Raw genomic sequence first — 18,172 nt, forward strand, 5'->3', positions numbered from 1 at the left:
TATAACCTTGCAGTTTGACAGCATTACACATCATACACAAATAATCAGGGAGGTGGAAGATCTGGGGAACAGGGATTGGTCAGATCTGCAAAATCCTACAACGAAGTCATGGACAAGTCTGCCGAGCCACAGAAAGACTATACATACATGGCAAAGCAACATGGGAGACTTAAAGATGAGACACAAGTTTATGAATGCAACAGCAAATATGTTAAATGAGTACTTGTCGGGGGTAAAAGAGTTGATTCGACAATCTCTAGAAGCCAAAAAGTTCGCCTACTGCCCCTACAGCAAGTTTAGAGTTGGGGCGGCACTCCTGACACACAATGGGACAGTTTTTACAGGTGAGGAAAAACCTGCAGTGTTACACGCTGAGAGTATGGATTGTACCAATATTAGACAGTCTTAGCAGTCAGTTCACAGTGCTGGTTGCATAAGAGACATCAACAGGAAAATATTAAGTTGCTGAAACGAGTGTTTGTGCACTCAGAACTGATGAATAATGTATAAAGGCTGAAGTTACGTGTTTTGTTAACTGAGTTTTTTTTTGTCACTCAGAGTAAACAAGGAAATTAAAACGTGTAACTATGTAAGGCCAACAGAATTAAGACGAATATATCACTTCTGACTGAAAATGACAGAAAATGTATATTACAGATTTCCCTCATTGATATATTGTGTTTCATGGGACTGACTGTAATTCGTCACACAACAGTATCACTCACATGTGAAAAAGAGACTTGGAGCAATTTACATATTTTATGATTCCTGATCATGTTTCTAATTGCTCCTTATGTTTTCCATGTAAAAACTGAGTATCACAGTTTACTGTGTATTTAAAAAATAGAATTGACATAGCCTATATTCTAATAGAGATATCGACAATGATTTCCTCTGGACTGTACAGGGCAATGTAACAAAAATGAAGTGAAATGTCACTGTGTGTGTTGTTTGATGGCCGTAGTGTTCTTGGTACAGGAGGGAACGTTTTTGCTGTCACAGAAAGTAAACAACAACCTTGGCCCCTCCAGACCAACCAATGGAGAGCAATCACACTGTACAAAACAAGGGAATGAGATGTAGGCCTACTTTAAATCCTATTTTGATTTGGCCTTGTCAAAAAAATCCTAGGCAATCTTATGGAATTTCTGTCATGATTTGGCACCAATCCGAAAAGGCTAAATTAAAAATCTTCTAAGAATGAAAAAAGATCCAACTGGATACTAAATTGGATAAAAATTAAATTAAATTAAAAAAAAAAAAAAATAATACTTTCAGTTTATCTACTAGAGGTTATTTGAGTCTCAGAGGATTCCTGTGTGATGCCTTTAGGATTGGTTCCAAATTTTGACATGAATTCCATTAGCTTTTCTATAAGATACTTTGACAGGGAAAAATCTCCAACGAAGGAAAGAAGAATCATCTGAACGTCAATTATATTTTCATTGTTTTTTTGCACACATGCAAATCCTATTACCTCATCTGTCACATCAGGGTGTAATGTGGAAAACACTTGCTTCAACCTGGGAATCTGCACAGAGAGAATTGTCATCTCAAAAGCCGTATCAGAGGGCTACAGGGATTTCAAAGCCATTGCCATTGCAAGGTAAACTTCTGCTGTTTTCAACAGGCCCTCTAGTGGCTTAACAGATTCACACAGAGCTCATAAAACATTATTTCTATCCACTAATAGTGATATGTGTGAGCAGTTCATTTCTCCTTGCGGTGGCTGCAGGCAGTTCATGAGAGAGGCAAGTTACAACTGTTATATTTCACACCATTTAAACAAGTGACATGTCCATGAGGTTTCATTATCTGTTATTTTTATTTCCTCACTTACAGTTTGGTGCTAACTGGGATGTGTATTTGTCCAAACCAGACGGTTCCTATGTGGAGATGACAGTTGAGGAACTGCTGCCCATGTCTTTTGGTCCTGAGGACTTAAAAGTGAAGTGAATAATAATTGGAATGAGTACTAATGACTGAGGTACTGGAGCAAGGGTTTTCAACTGGGGGTCCATGAACAAAACATTTGTCTAATGTGGTATTATAGGCACACTTATGATATAGAAGGTAAAAATGTTCACTGATGTTTTTAACATTATTAATAAAAGCTATCATAAAGTGTAAAAAATATAGCTTTTTAATTTTGGGGGTGCCATTGGTCTGTAAAGGTTGAAAACCCCTTTTCTACTAGGTTCTAGACTTGAAATGCCTGTACCTGAACATGGTGTGTAGATAAGAGGTATTACGTGGATTAACAGGATTAATACTATGTTAAACATACATACTGATTGTCTTTTGTAAATACAAAATCAAAACAGGTGGACAAATGTTGCTACAGTACAAATTTTATTATTATTAAAACAATGCACATTATATATATATATATATATATATATATATATATATATATATATATATATACACACACACACAAATCAACCACAAACAGTGCAAAATAAAAATAAATAGCCATTTTCTTAAAAGAAAATGCCAAATGAGGATCTAGAACCTGTTCATTTGGTAGTGAAATTACAGATGCAATTAGAAAGGAATCTTCCAGGTTCAAAACTGATTAAGCTCAACCGACAGCATTTGTGGCATAATGTTGATTAGCACAAAAATTAATTACGACTCATCCCTCCTTTTCTTAAAAAAAGAAGCAAAAATTGAGGTTACAGTGAGGCATGAACATGGAAGTGAATGTGGCCAATTTTTGGAGGGTTTAAAGGCAAAAATGTGACATTTATAATTTTATAAAACACTTACATTAATTCTTCTGTTAAAACTCATGTATTGTATAAAAAAAGGTTAGTTATTTTATCACACTAAATCATGTTTACGTGCATATTGTTTATTGCTTATGGTTAAACTTTTAAAAAAGTGTATTTTAATGTTAAAAAAATCAAGACAAAATAAATTTTTGCGGTAATCAATATTATGCCACAAATGCTGTCGATTGAGCTTAACTTGAATTAAACCTGGAATATTCCTTAAAATGTTAGTAAAATAGCTAATCTGTACCATTTAGTTTCTAAATGAAAAAATCCAAAGCAAGTCTTCAAAGTGCATAACATGAAACAAAAGACATAACAACAAATGTTGGATTTAAGGAAAGGCAGAACATGCACAAATGGCAGTAAGTATCTACTTAAGAACCTCAAGTCTTCAAACTGTCTCAAGTCTTCATGCAGAACGGTTTAGATTAGGAAATTCAGTATGAGATTTTGCATAAAGAGACTGGGTTGACACTTTCCCCACACACTTTTTCTCATTTCTATAATCCAAATAGTGACTTTGATTGGAAAACAGGCTAAAAGGTGATCTTAATATGAGCTGCTTCTGAAGCTACACAGAGTGGCTTTATCTGGGATTCAGAAAAGCATCCATACAGTAAAGAAACAGCCATGCTAACAAGCGACTGTTACAGAAAGTAAGGCGTTTTCGCCTCTAAAGCAGCTGATGAGCACATGGTGCTCCAAATAAAGACAAACTCTATTCATAACCAGTGCGTTTTACAGAATAACTTAATATCGCTCAAAGTAACCGAGTAATTCAGATAGAAAAAATGTTGATCATCAGAATCCAACATCTTTCACATCACTACAGCATGCCTCCTGTAATAGTCCTGACCCACTGCCTGGGTGGGCCTTTGGACAATTGGGAGTCTTATTTCTGGGGTGTTATGGTGTCCAGACCGGGCCAGGTTGGAACGTAATGCCTGGGTAGAGTTCCCTCCAGAAGCCTCTCCATCCACAGACCCAGTCGGTCCAGTTTATGGTGGATCTCCAGAGAGGTGGCCCTCCGCCGGGAACTGGACCGGGATCTTGCTACTTTGCTTGGCCCGGCCACCGCCCCATCTTCGTCGGATGACCTGCTACACTCGGCTAACTCCCCTGTAAACACAGGTCTGAAAATGCAGAAGTATTTCTTGTGGCCATTGAGTGCCAGGACATGGCCAGTATAGTCTGGTTTGTGCGAGGCGGTGTCCTCCTCCTCTTCGTCTAGGCAGTCTGAAGGCCTGGCATCAGGAGCCGCCTCCATGAGCGAGTCCATCCACTGGCTGTGTTTGTCCACGTTTAAGAAGGAGTAGTGGAGAGTCTGAGACCTGCAGGAGGAGAAGGGCATATAATCCTTTGGATTTGTTTGTTGCAGTACGCAATACGGGCACTTAATACTGTTTCTGGAGATCTCAATCCAATTAGGGCTGGGTGATCTTTTGAAAGTTTGTGATATAATAACGATTATTTTGCTGGTGATATAAAATTTAACATTGTGAAGATATTAATGTGCTTTTATTTGGCCCCTACGTTTCCAAAAGTGCACGTCATTAGACTAATTTCCTGATCCTTCAGGGCTGCACAGATAATCAAATTAACAAAAATCGTGATTTGGTCATATGTGATTATTAAACCGCAATCGGCTCAGATTTAATTAAATTAATGGTCTGTGCGCTTCAGAGTGAACGGGTGATGCGCTGTTCTGTGTGCACGCACGAGGCTCATGATACACTGTTTTCAGAGTGGTTCGAATGCATTGTAAAAAGCAAAGTGCAGCAGGTTCACACATTCGCGCAATTCTGAACATTTGTAGCTGCAAGTTATTATGCAAATCTATAAATGCTACACAGCATCACAGAAAAGGAGATGACTGTGCTTCACTAGATTTGTAATAAGGAACATTGTAAACTGTCAAATACATACAGCACTTTAACATTTTCAGCAAAATAAAGGCTCCAGTTGAAGTAAATTCCACAGAAATACTGTATATTACAACTGTATTAAACAGGTCAAATTTTTTTAATAATTCTAATAGACTTGGCTGGGTCCCATTTGTATTATAATAATATTCAACGGAGTTCCAAAGAAAAATTTATGTACACACCGTAAATGTAAATAATGATTTTTATTACTATGTATTGTTAGATATTAGTGCATATATATAACAATTATTAAATATAATTCTTCCTTGTGTTGATTTAGTAAAAAAAAAAAAAAAAAAATATGGAAGAAATGCTTTCATTTTTGAACAGGATTTTTACTTTATGCATTAAACATTTTGAATCTACTTGGCTAAAATGGCTATACAGATTAAATAATGTTTCTGCCAGGTGTGAAGTGAATGGCAATCTGTCACTGCTGTGATCGGATCACCCAAGACGGATGTTAATACCAGGTCTGAACAGAGCCTTTGAATAAATAAATAATTTCTGAGCTATTTCAGAATAAATACATAATTATTGAGATATATTTTGAATATAATCAATAGGCTGAAAAATGTAGAGATTTTTGTAGTCACTTTGCCAAACTGCAGCTCCATTCAATCACAACTGTCCCAGCTATCTTTTGCTGTCCTCCTGGGAAGTTCCTACTTTCAAGTTCAGAAGATGTAATTATGATATAAAGTGGATTCAAGTGATTGTCAGAAAAACAGATTACATTTAAACATTTTTGCAACAAAATGAAGAGCAAAGGTTGTGCATTAGGTGTGTAATTGGAGTTTTCTTTGTATCTGATCAGTTTTGCAATGTCACAGAGAATGATGGGAAATATAGTCAAACCTCAAACTTCCAAGAAGGAAGTTAGAAGTTCTAACTTCCAGTTTCCATTCTGAGTTGAATGTAACACAGCAATAACTCTGCAGGAAGGTAAATCTCCAGGAACAAGCTTAAATCCCTCAAGCATTCACTCATTCACACAGACCCACACAGGCCTTACCCTGAGAATGAATACACTTCTTTGGCAAACTTCCTAAGCAGCACTTGTTTAGAAGCATCAGTGAGGATCAGCACTACGTTGATATGACCAGGCTTTAACCTGACCAGGTTACTAGTGTAGGTTATGTCTGTCAACTCTGTCACCTCCACAAAATTCTTCTTAGGTGGACGACTGCAAGAAAACAGAAAATCTTAAGGTCCTTTCACACTTGGTTCAACTGCTTGGACCGAACCCAAGTTTGTTTCCTCCCCCCACTGGTCTCTGTTCACATCATATTTTTTGAGTCCAAACCGGGGTCCGATAACGTCATCAACGTGAGTACAAGCGGCAGCTGTTTACCACTGTATCTAGGCGAATAACTCAAGAAGACATGAGCTTCAGTGTGTATTAAAGTATTGATCTCTTTGGATTTACCACCAAAACTTTATATGCACAAAATGACAATTATGTTTGTCAGCCACGAATGCATTGAATGTGCAATGATGTGAAGAATATTAGCGTTTGTCTGCCGCGAGCCCGCGAAGGCATTGCAAGAGATGTGAAGAATGTGAGCCGCTCTTTGAAGGTGATTTATTTGGACACAAGCAGGTATGCGAAGTGCATTAAACCATAATAATTGCAATCAGGAGCCTGCAAAAACACAAATTATACGTCATAAATAGCGGTTCACTTCCGCGATTTGGCACGATTGCATTCATATCAGCAGCGAACCACACCGGAGCTCACATGAACTGTACCCCAGACCACCTTTTCAAGTGGACTCGGGTGTGGTTCGCAGGTGTGCACCCGAGTTCAGAAAACAGCGTTCACACCACCCAAATGAATCGAACTTTGATGTCATTCGAACTTGGGTACACACCAAAAGTACTAATGTGAAAGCACCCTAAGTAACAGGACCAAAGGTTGTCTAAATAAATCGGTGTCCTCAAAATATTTATTTGACTTACTGTGGCTTGACAGTGCTGCTTTGGTGTTTCACAGTGTAATTCTGTCATTGAAATATAGTTTGGTCTCAATTCCAACTGACTGACAAGCAATGTCTTACCTCGTAGTGCTCTCTGGTCCTCGAGAAGAGCTCTCAGCTGTCTTTGGTGACTCAGCGGTCTTTTGTTTGGCTGGTTTGTCTTCACCAGAGTCACTGTACATCAAAAAAGCAAATGTACAACTCTAATTCCAAAAGCCCAGAGAATAAAAAGCATTATTATCTTCTCATCTTATCTAAAAGGACCAAGCGTATGAGAGAACACAGGCAAACTGGAGTCCTACCTGATGGCCTGAATGATCACAGTCCCAAACAGGATGAAAAGAGCTGAGAAGATCAGGGATAGCACAGGCATCATCTCTCGCCTGAGGGAAGCAGAATATGCCTGAGCAGGGTGCACTTACAATAAAAGACATTACTGTTTATACTATAGTGTTAAGTGTATTATTAGCACTTAGAACATATTTTCAGCTGGCATTAAAGAAATAGTTCACCCAAAAATGAAAATTCTCTCATCATTTACTCACCCTCATGCCATCCCAGATGTGTATGACTTAATTTCTTCAGCAGAACACAAACAAATATTTTTAAAATAATATCTCAGCTCTGTAGGTCCATACAATGCAAGTGAATGGTGATCAGACATTTGTAGCTCCAGAAATCACAAAGGAAACACAGAAGTAATCCATATGACTCCAGTGTTTAAATCCATGTCTTCAGAAACAATATAATAGGTGTGGGTGAGTAACAGATCAAAGTCATTTTTACTCTAAATCTCCACTTTCACTTTTACATCTGAAAGTCACATGTAGTGCCTGTTTAGTTTAACATCTGAAAGTTAAAGTGGAGATTTAGGGTAAAAAAGGACTTAAATATTGTTCTATTTCTCAACCACACCTATTATATTGCTTCTGAAGATATGGATTGACACACTGGAGTTTTATGGATAACTTCTGTTTCCTTTATGTGCTTTTAAGAGCTACAAAGGTCTGATCACCATTCAATTGCATTGCATGGACCTACAGAGCAGAGATATTTTTCTAAAAATCTTAATTTGTGTTCTGCAGAAGAAAAAGTCATACACATCTGGGATGGCATGAGGGTGAGTAAATGATAAGAGAATTTTCATTTTTGGGTGAACTATCCCTTTAAAAGGTGTCTTGTATCAAACCTCACGTAATTGCATTTAAAAGAATAGTCTACCCTAAAATGAAAATGTCATCATATTTTCGTCATCAATTACTCACCCTTATGTCATTCAAGATGAGTCATGTCATGTTTGAATGCGTGCATGCACAAATTAGAATCGAGAGCTATGGTGCAGGGGATAATTTTAAGCAAAACAAAAAGAAGATTTAGCAGATGCTCATTTTGGAGACTGACAGAGCCTAGTCACTTCTGCTTCCATTTTTTGGAAAAGAGCAGTGTGTTCTGTGTTCCACGGAAGAAAAAGTCATACAGTGTCAGTAAATGATTACAGAATTTTCCATTTTTGGTGAAATATTTCTTTAAAGTACCAGTATAGACACAACATGGGCAGATTGGGCTGTTCTGAACATCACATGTGTGCTTTGCGATAAATGTCTCGCTTTGCATGTGACACTGCTCTGATTACTTAGAGAACAGATCACCTTATAGATCTCCTTGTGTGTTACAGCAAGAAGTAAACAGGACTATAAACTCTTCCCTTGTGCTCACCAGTTAGAGTAGAGAAGATCGAAGTAAAACTGAGCGAGATAATCATATGCAGTGTTCATCCACTGAATTAGAAACATCTGGAATAAATTACAAAATAAACAAATTTTATTAGTGCTCTGTACTATTCTTTATTAGTATAATTACAAATGATTGATCTTTTTGATGTAAACTATACAGTATAACAATGCATTTATTGCAAAGTTTTTTTGATTGAATAAAGTTCAATCATTAAATGTCTAAGTTAACATAAGTTCCAACAGACAGTATTTGGCACGGTGACTTACAGAAGCAAACTCATTGTTGAGTTCGGGCAGCATTGCATCATGGGTAAGGTAGGAGGGGTCTTTTTGCAGGAGCTCCAGCTGTTCATGGAGGCGGTGCTTATCATCATCACTACCATTCCAGCCACCCGTCACTGTCCGATACAACACCCTTCCTGTAACGCTTCGCCTCTCCAAGATTATCACCTAAAATCATTGATTGATCGAGTCAGTGATTAATTCCACCAGATGTGCAAAATCTAAAATAAATGACAGTTTCACATATACAGTTAACACTGAAACAAAAATTGCAACCTAAATGGCCACACAAGGAGTGTAGTTGCTGCTGTGTGGACATTTAAAGGATAATGACCTGTGGAGGGGTTGTGCCATCCTTTTTGAGCAGGGTGTCACATAGAGGTTGCTGTTGTCTCTGATAAACATAAGCGAACCTCAGAACTTCTTTGGTGTTGGAAGAAGCAAAGTCAAAGAAAGCCTCATTCACTGACACAAACTCTTCCCCTTCCCCAGTCACAAGAACAACACAGTATCTAAGAATTGGAATGAGAGAGAGATGACAGTTATATTAGAGGAATAAGACCACAAACACACCCCATGCTAGAGTGAGAGGTGCGTTTTCTTACTTCCTGCGACGGTGAAACTGTTTAACCGGACACAGCTCATCAAACAGCTTCTGATTCACCAGGCGCGGCACTAGCAGGAAACGATTATTGGATACAAACTCATCAATTATCTGCTTCTTCATTCCTCTTGCCTGGGGACAAAAAAAGACACCTTTAGCAACAACAAAATGATTGGTACACAGTTTGTGAGAAAATTCAATCTTGAGTGTAACTGACTGGGAAAGTCGGCTTCACCTGTATAACATCTGCAGGTTTCTCTGTGTTCTCCTTGAACAGGAGCATGGTGGGAGCATATGTGTTTATGTTGAACCTCCGTACGACCTGAGAAGTCTCGGTCAGACCCATATCTACATAGCCAAACCTCACGTGGTCTTTATAGGCAAACGCAGTGAGCTGCGAACAAGTGTATTCGAGAAGACAAATGTATGAAGAAAACAGTTCAAGATGACAATCTCTTAACTACAAGGGCTTACCATGACTATTTTAACAACTACTATAATTAAAGTCTCACCTTGTACAGAAGAGGGACTGTAGATGCTATATCAAACATCACCACCCTTGGCTTATTCTCCTCATGCCAATTGTTCAAAAACTCGTGGTAGCTGTTATCTGTCACCTAAATGGAAAGGAAAAGAAGGAAAGAGAAAGGAATGGGAAATGATTGTTTGTTTGTTTCTTTCATTTTTACGCCATGCCAGCTTCTATGGCTATATTCATGGCGGGAACCAGGTTTAGTTTTTTAAAATAGTTAGAATGGGAAATGAAAATAAAAATGTAAACCTAATCTATAACACTTATTTTGTCAAGCATTTAAATGAGTTTGTATATTGATTAGTGCCCGACTGATATATCGGTCGGCCGATATTATCGGCCAATATTAGCCTTTCACTGATATATCGGTATCGGCGTATATTTTTTACCGATATGCGCAGATATGAAAACTTTTTTTCAGAACATATAATGCAGAAAACAATGCTTTAGAATTGGTGTCATTACATAGTTTGTCCAGCAGAGCGCGCTCCGACTCCATTGTTTACAGAGCTGAACTGACATCATTGTGGCTCTGCAAACAGGGCGGAGTTAAGCAATAAGTTGCTAACTAGTTTGTGAAATACATACTGGAAAGTTAATAAACAATGACCACATCATTTTCCCTTTTCAATATAACTAATATAACGTTAACCCTGTCCCTGACAATCATGTCACTCATGTCTGTTTGCTGTTAGCCAGCTATAGTTTGTCAGTGCAGTAAGTAATGTAGCAGATTGAAAGGTAAACATCAGAGTATCTTTTAGCAGCTCAGCAGACAACAGTGCGGTGGTGGATTGTGTCTGTTGAGTGTTGATTTCACGCTACGTTGTTACCTAATTGGTGAGACGCAATGCTGGTCCATCTTTTACTCTCAGTGACAACGAGCTTATAGCTAACTAGTTAACCACGTAGCTACTTTCATTGCTTGTCAGCTGAGTGGAAGCTAATGTGCAAATATGTATTCACCTAACTGTTTTGTTCAGGATTGCAGTTTGGTACCCCCTTCAACCGAACAATTACAGTCATTGCATTTACAAAATGTAATATTTAAAAGTCTGGTTTTCCACTGTTGAAAGTTTCCCCTGAACTTGTATAGCAGAATACGGTGTAACACCGCTGCCGCTGTTTATCTCTTGACTCTGCAGGTGTAAATGCTTCTTGTTTTACAACCTGACTGATACTAAACGGTACTACTGATGTTTATTTAGCTATTTATTTATTCTTTATTTTAATGGTCAGCATTTGACTGATACTAAACATACAGTACTGATGTTTATTTAGCTATTAATTAAATTTTTATTTATTCTTTATTTTAATGATCAGCATTTGACTGATACTAAACATACAGTACTGATGTTTATTTAGCTATTTATTTTATTTATTCTTTATTTTAATGGTCAGCATTTGACTGACACTAAACAAACAGTCCTGATGTTTTTTTAAGTTATTTATTGTATTTTTATTTATTCTTTATATAAATGGTCAGCAACTGACTGATACTGAACATACAGTACTGATGTTTTTTAAGCTATTTATTGCATTTTTATTTTCTCAGTTTTCATTTCTAGAATTTGTTGACAACGTATTATAATAATAATGTCAAATATTCTTTTATAAAAATATTTAAGAAAGCAGCCTTCTGAGTACCTTTGCATAGTCCTATCTGTGCAAAATCAGTGAAAAATCCACATAGAAAAAGTCTGTTTTCATTCCAGCTCAAAAATTTACTATATCGGCCACCATATCGGTAATCAGTGAATTTTCCCCTTCTAAAATCGGTATTGGTCTCAAAAATCCCTATCGGTCGGGCTCTAATATTGATAGATCTTATTTGTAGCAACAAGAACAAATGCATGCATTTCATTAAAGGAACAGTTCACCCAAAAATGAAAATTCTCTCATGATTTACTCACCCTCATGCCATCCCAGATGTGTATGACTTTCTTTCTTCTGCAGAACACAAATGAAGATTTGTAGAAGAATATTTCAGCTCTGTAGGTCCATACAATGCAAGTGAATGGTGGCAAGAACTTTAAAGCTCCAAAAAGCACATAAAGGCAGCATAAAAGTAATCAATTTGACACCAGTGATTAAATCAATGTCTTCAGAAGCGATATGAGAACCATATCAACATTTAAGTCATTTATTACTCTATATCTCCACTTTCATTTTCAATTCCACATTCTTCTACTTTTGTTTTTAGGCGATTCGCATTCTTTGTGCATATCACCACCTATTGGCCAGGGTTGGTCAAAGGTGGAGATTTATTGTAAGAAAAAAAAAGAAAAAAAAAAAGAAAAAAAGAAGATTAAATTTGATAAGTTTCTCACCCAGAACTATCACGTCACTCCTAATGATACAGATTTAACTACTGGAGTTGCATGGATTACTTTTATGCTGCCTTTGTGTTTTTTGGAGTTTCGAAGTTTTGGTCACCATTCACTTACATAGTGAGGACCTACAGAGCTGAACTATTCTTCTAAAAATCTTCAAATCTTCTGTATAAGAGAGAAAGTCAAACACATCTGGGATGGCATGAGGCTGAGTAAATGATGAGAGAATTTTCATTTTGGGGTGAACTATTCCTTTAAGCAGCTGTTTTCCCATAACAAACTCACTATAAACTTATATTTGAAAGTCAGAAAAATTATAAATATAGCTCAATCTTACCTTCTCCACCAGCTTCTGGGGTAGAAGACTTTCCACAAACTGTCTCAGGTGTTCCCTGACCACAGCGTAGTGGAAGAAAGTGACTTTGCCATTGATCAGGCCCAGAATGGAGGGTGTGCGGTGGGCACCAAGATGGTTGGCCAGCTGTCTCTCATAGCCAATGTCCACAATACCAATACCAACCCCTAAACCAAACAAGAGAAGGATATATTATATGAGTTTAAAACAATATTTAGTTGACAACACCTGTAAAGCAATTAAGATATAAGCCCTGTTCCAAAATCTAGTGAGCTGCCTACCTAGACAATATTTTAAGGCATCATAAGCGTGCCCTTGATTTTCCAAAAGGCAGGCAGAAAAATGATGCAGCAATATAAGACTCCTTTTTTTTGGGGGCCAAATTCGATGTTGACTGAAATGTTGACTTTAAATATGTTTATTTCATTCCATACCAAATATCAAAATAAATATTTAGCTAGACAGGTAGCTATTAGAGCAAACCAGCAAACATGATAAATGGATACACAGAAGGATAGATAAACAGACAGCCACATAAATATTTGTTGGGGAGCTTCCAGTGAGTCTACCATTCTGATGTACCTACCCAGTGGCTCCAGCTCTTGTACAGTGTCCTTCCAAATGGGCTCAATATGGATGCAGGTGAAGCACCATTCTGATGTGATCTTGATCAGGTACGGTCTCTTGAAACTATCTGGCAACACTTCATTTATGTATTGGTTGTAGTGAAGGAGGTGCTTGCTGTCTGTGAAATCTCGACTCGTCCGAGGGAAGTGAAAGAAAGATTCATCGAAGTAGAAACTGTCCTGAAAGTGTCTGAAGCCCTGTGGTGTGCGCGCAAAGTTTTGATTCTCGTCCATTTGACCAAAACGGTCATAGTTGGCCCTTCTCTCCTCATTGGACAGGATCTATGGAAAGCAACACACTTTATGCAGTGCTTACTACTGAGGATATACACAATTAGTGCATTAAATGCATCAAATACAGATTATGGTAAATAAGCAGACAATGTGAAAGGCCAAGCAAACTCCTTAAACTGTGTTCTTACATTTCAGAAATGTCATAAACATCATCAATTTGAGCAAAATGACACTGACACACCTTAATTTTTGCCCATTGCCCCATTTTTGTTTTTTTATTGTTTACATGTAAAAGCCATTATCAACGTTCTGACAAGAGAAAAACTGGACAATTTCAATATCTCGGTTAAATGAGTTACATGTAAACCCTTAAAAAGGGTTTTTACAGTAAACTGCTTTTTTATAGTCATCAGTGAGTGCGTTTACATGCATGTTCTTACACCAATTATGCTTAGTAAGCCGACAACTATGTGGTCTTGTAAACGCATTAATGGCTTTACTTTATCTGTGTAAGGTTATAAACTACTTAAGAATAGAATAGAATTTTGAGAGTTATCAGCATATTGGTGTGCATGTAAACGGGCTCAGTGTTTTGATGTGCATGTAAACACACTCATAGAGAAAATATTATTGACAATGGTAGTAGCCAAATGTATGCTTTAAAAAGTTTTAACCACTCACATGCTATTAATTTCAGATGTATAATGCAGTTCTTACATAACAAAAAATATTTTGATAAACAGGTGAAATACCATTATTTTACATTTTTACATTACATTTTATGCATTTGGTAGACGCTTTTATACAAAGCGACTCACAGTGCCCTTAATACAGGGACAATCCCCCTGGAGCAACCTGGAGTTAAGTGCCTTGCTCAAGCACACAATGGTGGTGGCTGTGGGGATTGAACCAACAACCTTCTGCTTACCAGTTCTATGCTTTAATCCACTACGCCACCACCACTCCACATTATACTGCAAGATACCGGTAATATGACATGACCTACCTCGTAAGATTTAGTGATCTTGATAAACATGTCTTCGGCCCCTGGATTTTTGTTCTTATCTGGATGCCTATGGACAAAACAAAAATGTGGCCATTTAGCCAATGTGGACTACATCTCTACAGCACACTGTAATAATCCAACAGAAAAAAGAAGAGAAGCATTGTGGTAAGATGTAATAAAACCAACTACATATTCAGCAAACTCTCTACTTTAAACAATACCTGTTTACCATCTCAAATGTTGACAAATCAGTGCTCAGTCCAAACAATGCTATGTGCACATACAATAATCTCTGTCATTCTATAAAGCCATCACTCACCATTCCCTGGCAAGCTTCTTGTACTCTTTCTTGATTTCACCCTGACTCGCGTGTCTGGACACTCCAAGAACTTTGTAGGGATCAAACTCAGGCGCAGTTGCCAGTGAATCTCCAAGCAGTGCCAGGAAAAGTGTCATCCCCACACAGCCGGTCACAAACACACTCCAGCCTCCCATCTTCGGATATTTCCTAGGCAGGCTTGACAAAAATACATCACAATCCAATATGAATAGTTTATATTTTAGTGATATTAAAAACCTTGAGTGAACTAACCATCACCATAGTTAGACCCTTTGTGGTAACACAATATGCTTTTTTCCCAAGAGAGAAGGCACATCTGCCATCTCTCCAACACTGGCATTTATATCACAAGGCAGCACGTACACATCTCTCTAGTAATTTAACGCGAACACTACAATAGCTTTTAATGCATTCCCCAGATTTTTAAAGGGATAGTTCCCCCCAAAATGAAAATTCTCTCATAATTTACTCACTCTCAAGCCATCACAGATGTGTATGACTTTCTTTATTCTGCAGAACACAAATTAAGATTTTAAGAAGAATATCTATCTAGAATATCAGCTCTGTAGGTTCATACAATGCAAGTGAATGGTGGCCAGAACTTTGAAGCTCTAAAAAGCACATAAAGGCAGTATAAAAGTAATCCATATAATTCCAGTGGTTAAGTCCGTGTTTTCTGATGCAATATGATAGGTATGGGTGAGAAACAGATCAATATTGAAGTCTTTCCCCCCTATAAATCTCCACTTTTACTTTCACTTCCACATGCTTTTGTTTTTTGGTGATTCGCGATTCTTCGTGTGTATCGCCACCTACTGGTCGGGCTGGTCAAAGGTGGAGATTTATAGTCTTTCTATAGATTTATAGATTTAATCATTTGTGTTCTGCAGAAGAACGAAAGTCATACACATATGGAATGGCATGAGGGTTAGCAAATGATGAAAGAATTTTCATTTTTGGGTGAATTATCCGTTTAAGCGATCTATCTGAAGCAGCAAACCGAATGGTTCTGGGGTTGTGCAGTCTGATTGCGTGCAGCCGTCCGTCAGATCAAATTCACGAGACAGACACTATATAAACAACAATGGAAGAGGACGCATTTGACGCTTGACAACAAAAAGATACTAAGAAAACGTGTCCCGCTCAATCCGAGTTCTATACACCATCACGCGAATGTAATAATGGATGGCTGTAACAGGGTGAATAGAAACAGTGCGCTGCATGTCTGCAACACACTACTAACATGCTTAGCAACGATGATGTCACAGCAGAACTGAAGACACTTAAAACAGATGAATACAGAATGTTGGTAATACCTCGGCCCAGCCCTCGCTTTGATCGTTTTTACTACAAATTTAGCAGCGATCCATTTTCTCCTGATATTATCGGGTGGATGCCGATCCTTTACGCTTTACCCTTTCTTTCAGCTGTTCGCTACTTCCGGTAGTGAGGGATTGCGGGTAAACACTTTCTATAATAAAAGTCCGATTTATTGATTCTCAAACGCTCTCTTTTGCAGTTCTAACACTACTTGATTCGAAATAATTATGAAAATAAAATAAAATATTAAATAAAATCAAAATAAGATATAAACTTAAAGGGCAGAAACCAATAATAATATAGTGATTTTAGTACTGCATCATAAATGCAGGTAACAAAATTAATATTGCATTGATATTTTTGTCTTATAGTAATGCACATTTGACAGTGAATTATTGATTTTGAGTTGGTATACAGATGTGAATATACTGATATTAACAAAAAAATCTCTAAAAAGAATAAAAAATTAAAATATATGCTAGGGCTACTGTACGTTCAAACATTCTGACAGGAGGACTTCATAACTGATATTGTTTCCTTTCATCTGACTCTTAATTATTGACTACATATACATTTTTCCTTATATTAAAGTCTGTTTGAATTCATGGGGGACCAGGCTTTACAACTCTTTAGTTAAATGTGCCTTTGTTCTTGCCCGTTTGGAAGTTTACCAGGTGTCAGTGTAAATCCAATGCGGCATACATAAAAAGTACTGAGTGCACCTTTAAGAGTAGTTTTGCTTGCTTCATAGTAGCTTGAGAACAACCAGGCGAAATAGCATGCTCTAGTCTGGACATTCTGCTAAATAACTAATTTTGGTTTCCAGTTTCCACTAAAAATCCCATAATTTAACCTAACTACTCTAATGCTTTAATGTTATGAAAAACACGTTAACAAATGATATGTTCTTCATTTGACTGTAAAGTCACTTAGGTTCATGTCAAATGTTTATGTAAATCTATTTGATTTCCTTTGTTTAAAGATTTAAACTTTTATACATACAACCCCAATTCCGAAAAAGTTGGGAAAGTATGGAAAATGCTAATAAAAACATTTCACCCTGTGCTATATTGAAAGCAATACATCAACACATTTCTTGTATTTTACCTTGTGAATTTAATTTGTAATTTTTTACTTTTTTATTTATTATTATTATTATTATTATTATTATTATTCACATACATTAATTTCAGATCAGATGTTTGCAACATGCTCGAAAAGAGTTGGGACAGCCAAGTGTTTACCACTGTGTAACGTCACCATTTCTTCTGATAACACTTATTAAAGGGATAGTTCACCCAAAAATGAAAATTCTTTCATCATTTACTCACCCTCATGCCATCCCAGAAGTCCAGATGACTTTCTTTCTTCTGATGAACAAAATGATTTTTAGATCAACATTTAATTTCTTTTTTCTATAAATTTTCTTCCCTGCCCAGTAGGCATGCACGAAGAATGTGAATTGCCAAAAACAAAAGAAGAAGAATGTGAAAGTGGAGACTGATAGCAAAAAGGACATACATTTTGACCTGTTTCTCACTCACACTTATTATATCGCTTCAGAAGACATGGATTTAACCACTGGAGTCACATAGATTACATTAATGTAGATTGAATTGGAACTTAGAAATGTTGGTACCCATTCACTTGCATTGTATGGACCTACAGAGCTGAAATATTCTTCTAAAAATCTTCATTTGTATTCAACAGAACGAATGTCATAAACATTTGGGATGGCATAACGGTGAAGCATTTTTGGGTGAACTATTCCTTTAAGGTTTGGGCACTGAAAACACAAGTTTTTTTATGTTTAGCATTCATCCATTATGCAGGTCTTTAGCTGCGAAATTGTACAGGACCTTTGTTGGCGTATTTTACGCTTCAGAGCAGAGTCTACAAGCAAAAAGGTAAAGCATCAGAATCCGTAATAAAACCTGAATCAACATCGGCTTGGCTTTTCAGAGGTGGTGACAACTCCGAGATCTGAAAGGATTTAAAAGTGACCCAGAGATGGCTTTTATCTTACTCAGCAAATAAGATATTTTATTGATATGGTTTATGTATAGTTGTGTTATCACACACACACACACGTCTGTGTGTGTATAGTGAAATACAATAATTAT

The 18,172-nt window shown here is 37.1% G+C and overlaps 2 protein-coding genes across 2 annotated transcripts; one reads left to right on the forward strand and one right to left on the reverse strand.

Annotated features, from left to right (window-relative positions):
- Nucleotides 1-108: 108 nt before the first annotated feature.
- cdab (cytidine deaminase b) lies at nucleotides 109-2,441 on the forward strand. Its single transcript, XM_051676456.1, has 4 exons — nucleotides 109-344; nucleotides 1,495-1,606; nucleotides 1,694-1,751; nucleotides 1,843-2,441. The coding sequence occupies exons 1-4, from the start codon at nucleotides 161-163 to the stop codon at nucleotides 1,954-1,956; spliced, it is 468 nt and encodes a 155-aa protein (XP_051532416.1). The 5' UTR covers nucleotides 109-160; the 3' UTR covers nucleotides 1,957-2,441.
- Nucleotides 2,442-2,579: 138 nt separating this feature from the next.
- On the reverse strand, nucleotides 2,580-16,181 carry dnajc16l (DnaJ (Hsp40) homolog, subfamily C, member 16 like). Its single transcript, XM_051676440.1, has 15 exons — nucleotides 16,046-16,181; nucleotides 14,709-14,906; nucleotides 14,390-14,456; nucleotides 13,110-13,431; nucleotides 12,506-12,690; nucleotides 9,816-9,920; nucleotides 9,539-9,697; nucleotides 9,305-9,435; nucleotides 9,034-9,211; nucleotides 8,685-8,867; nucleotides 8,401-8,477; nucleotides 6,987-7,067; nucleotides 6,766-6,858; nucleotides 5,721-5,891; nucleotides 2,580-4,111 (listed from the first exon to the last, which is right to left on the reverse strand). Exons 2-15 carry the CDS (start codon nucleotides 14,882-14,884, stop codon nucleotides 3,673-3,675), a joined length of 2,367 nt encoding a protein of 788 aa, XP_051532400.1. The 5' UTR covers nucleotides 14,885-14,906; nucleotides 16,046-16,181; the 3' UTR covers nucleotides 2,580-3,672.
- Between the last annotated feature and the right edge of the window lie 1,991 nt (nucleotides 16,182-18,172).

This window comes from Myxocyprinus asiaticus, chromosome 37 (genome assembly GCF_019703515.2).
Source record: "Myxocyprinus asiaticus isolate MX2 ecotype Aquarium Trade chromosome 37, UBuf_Myxa_2, whole genome shotgun sequence".
Classification (NCBI taxonomy): Eukaryota; Metazoa; Chordata; class Actinopteri; order Cypriniformes; family Catostomidae; genus Myxocyprinus; species Myxocyprinus asiaticus.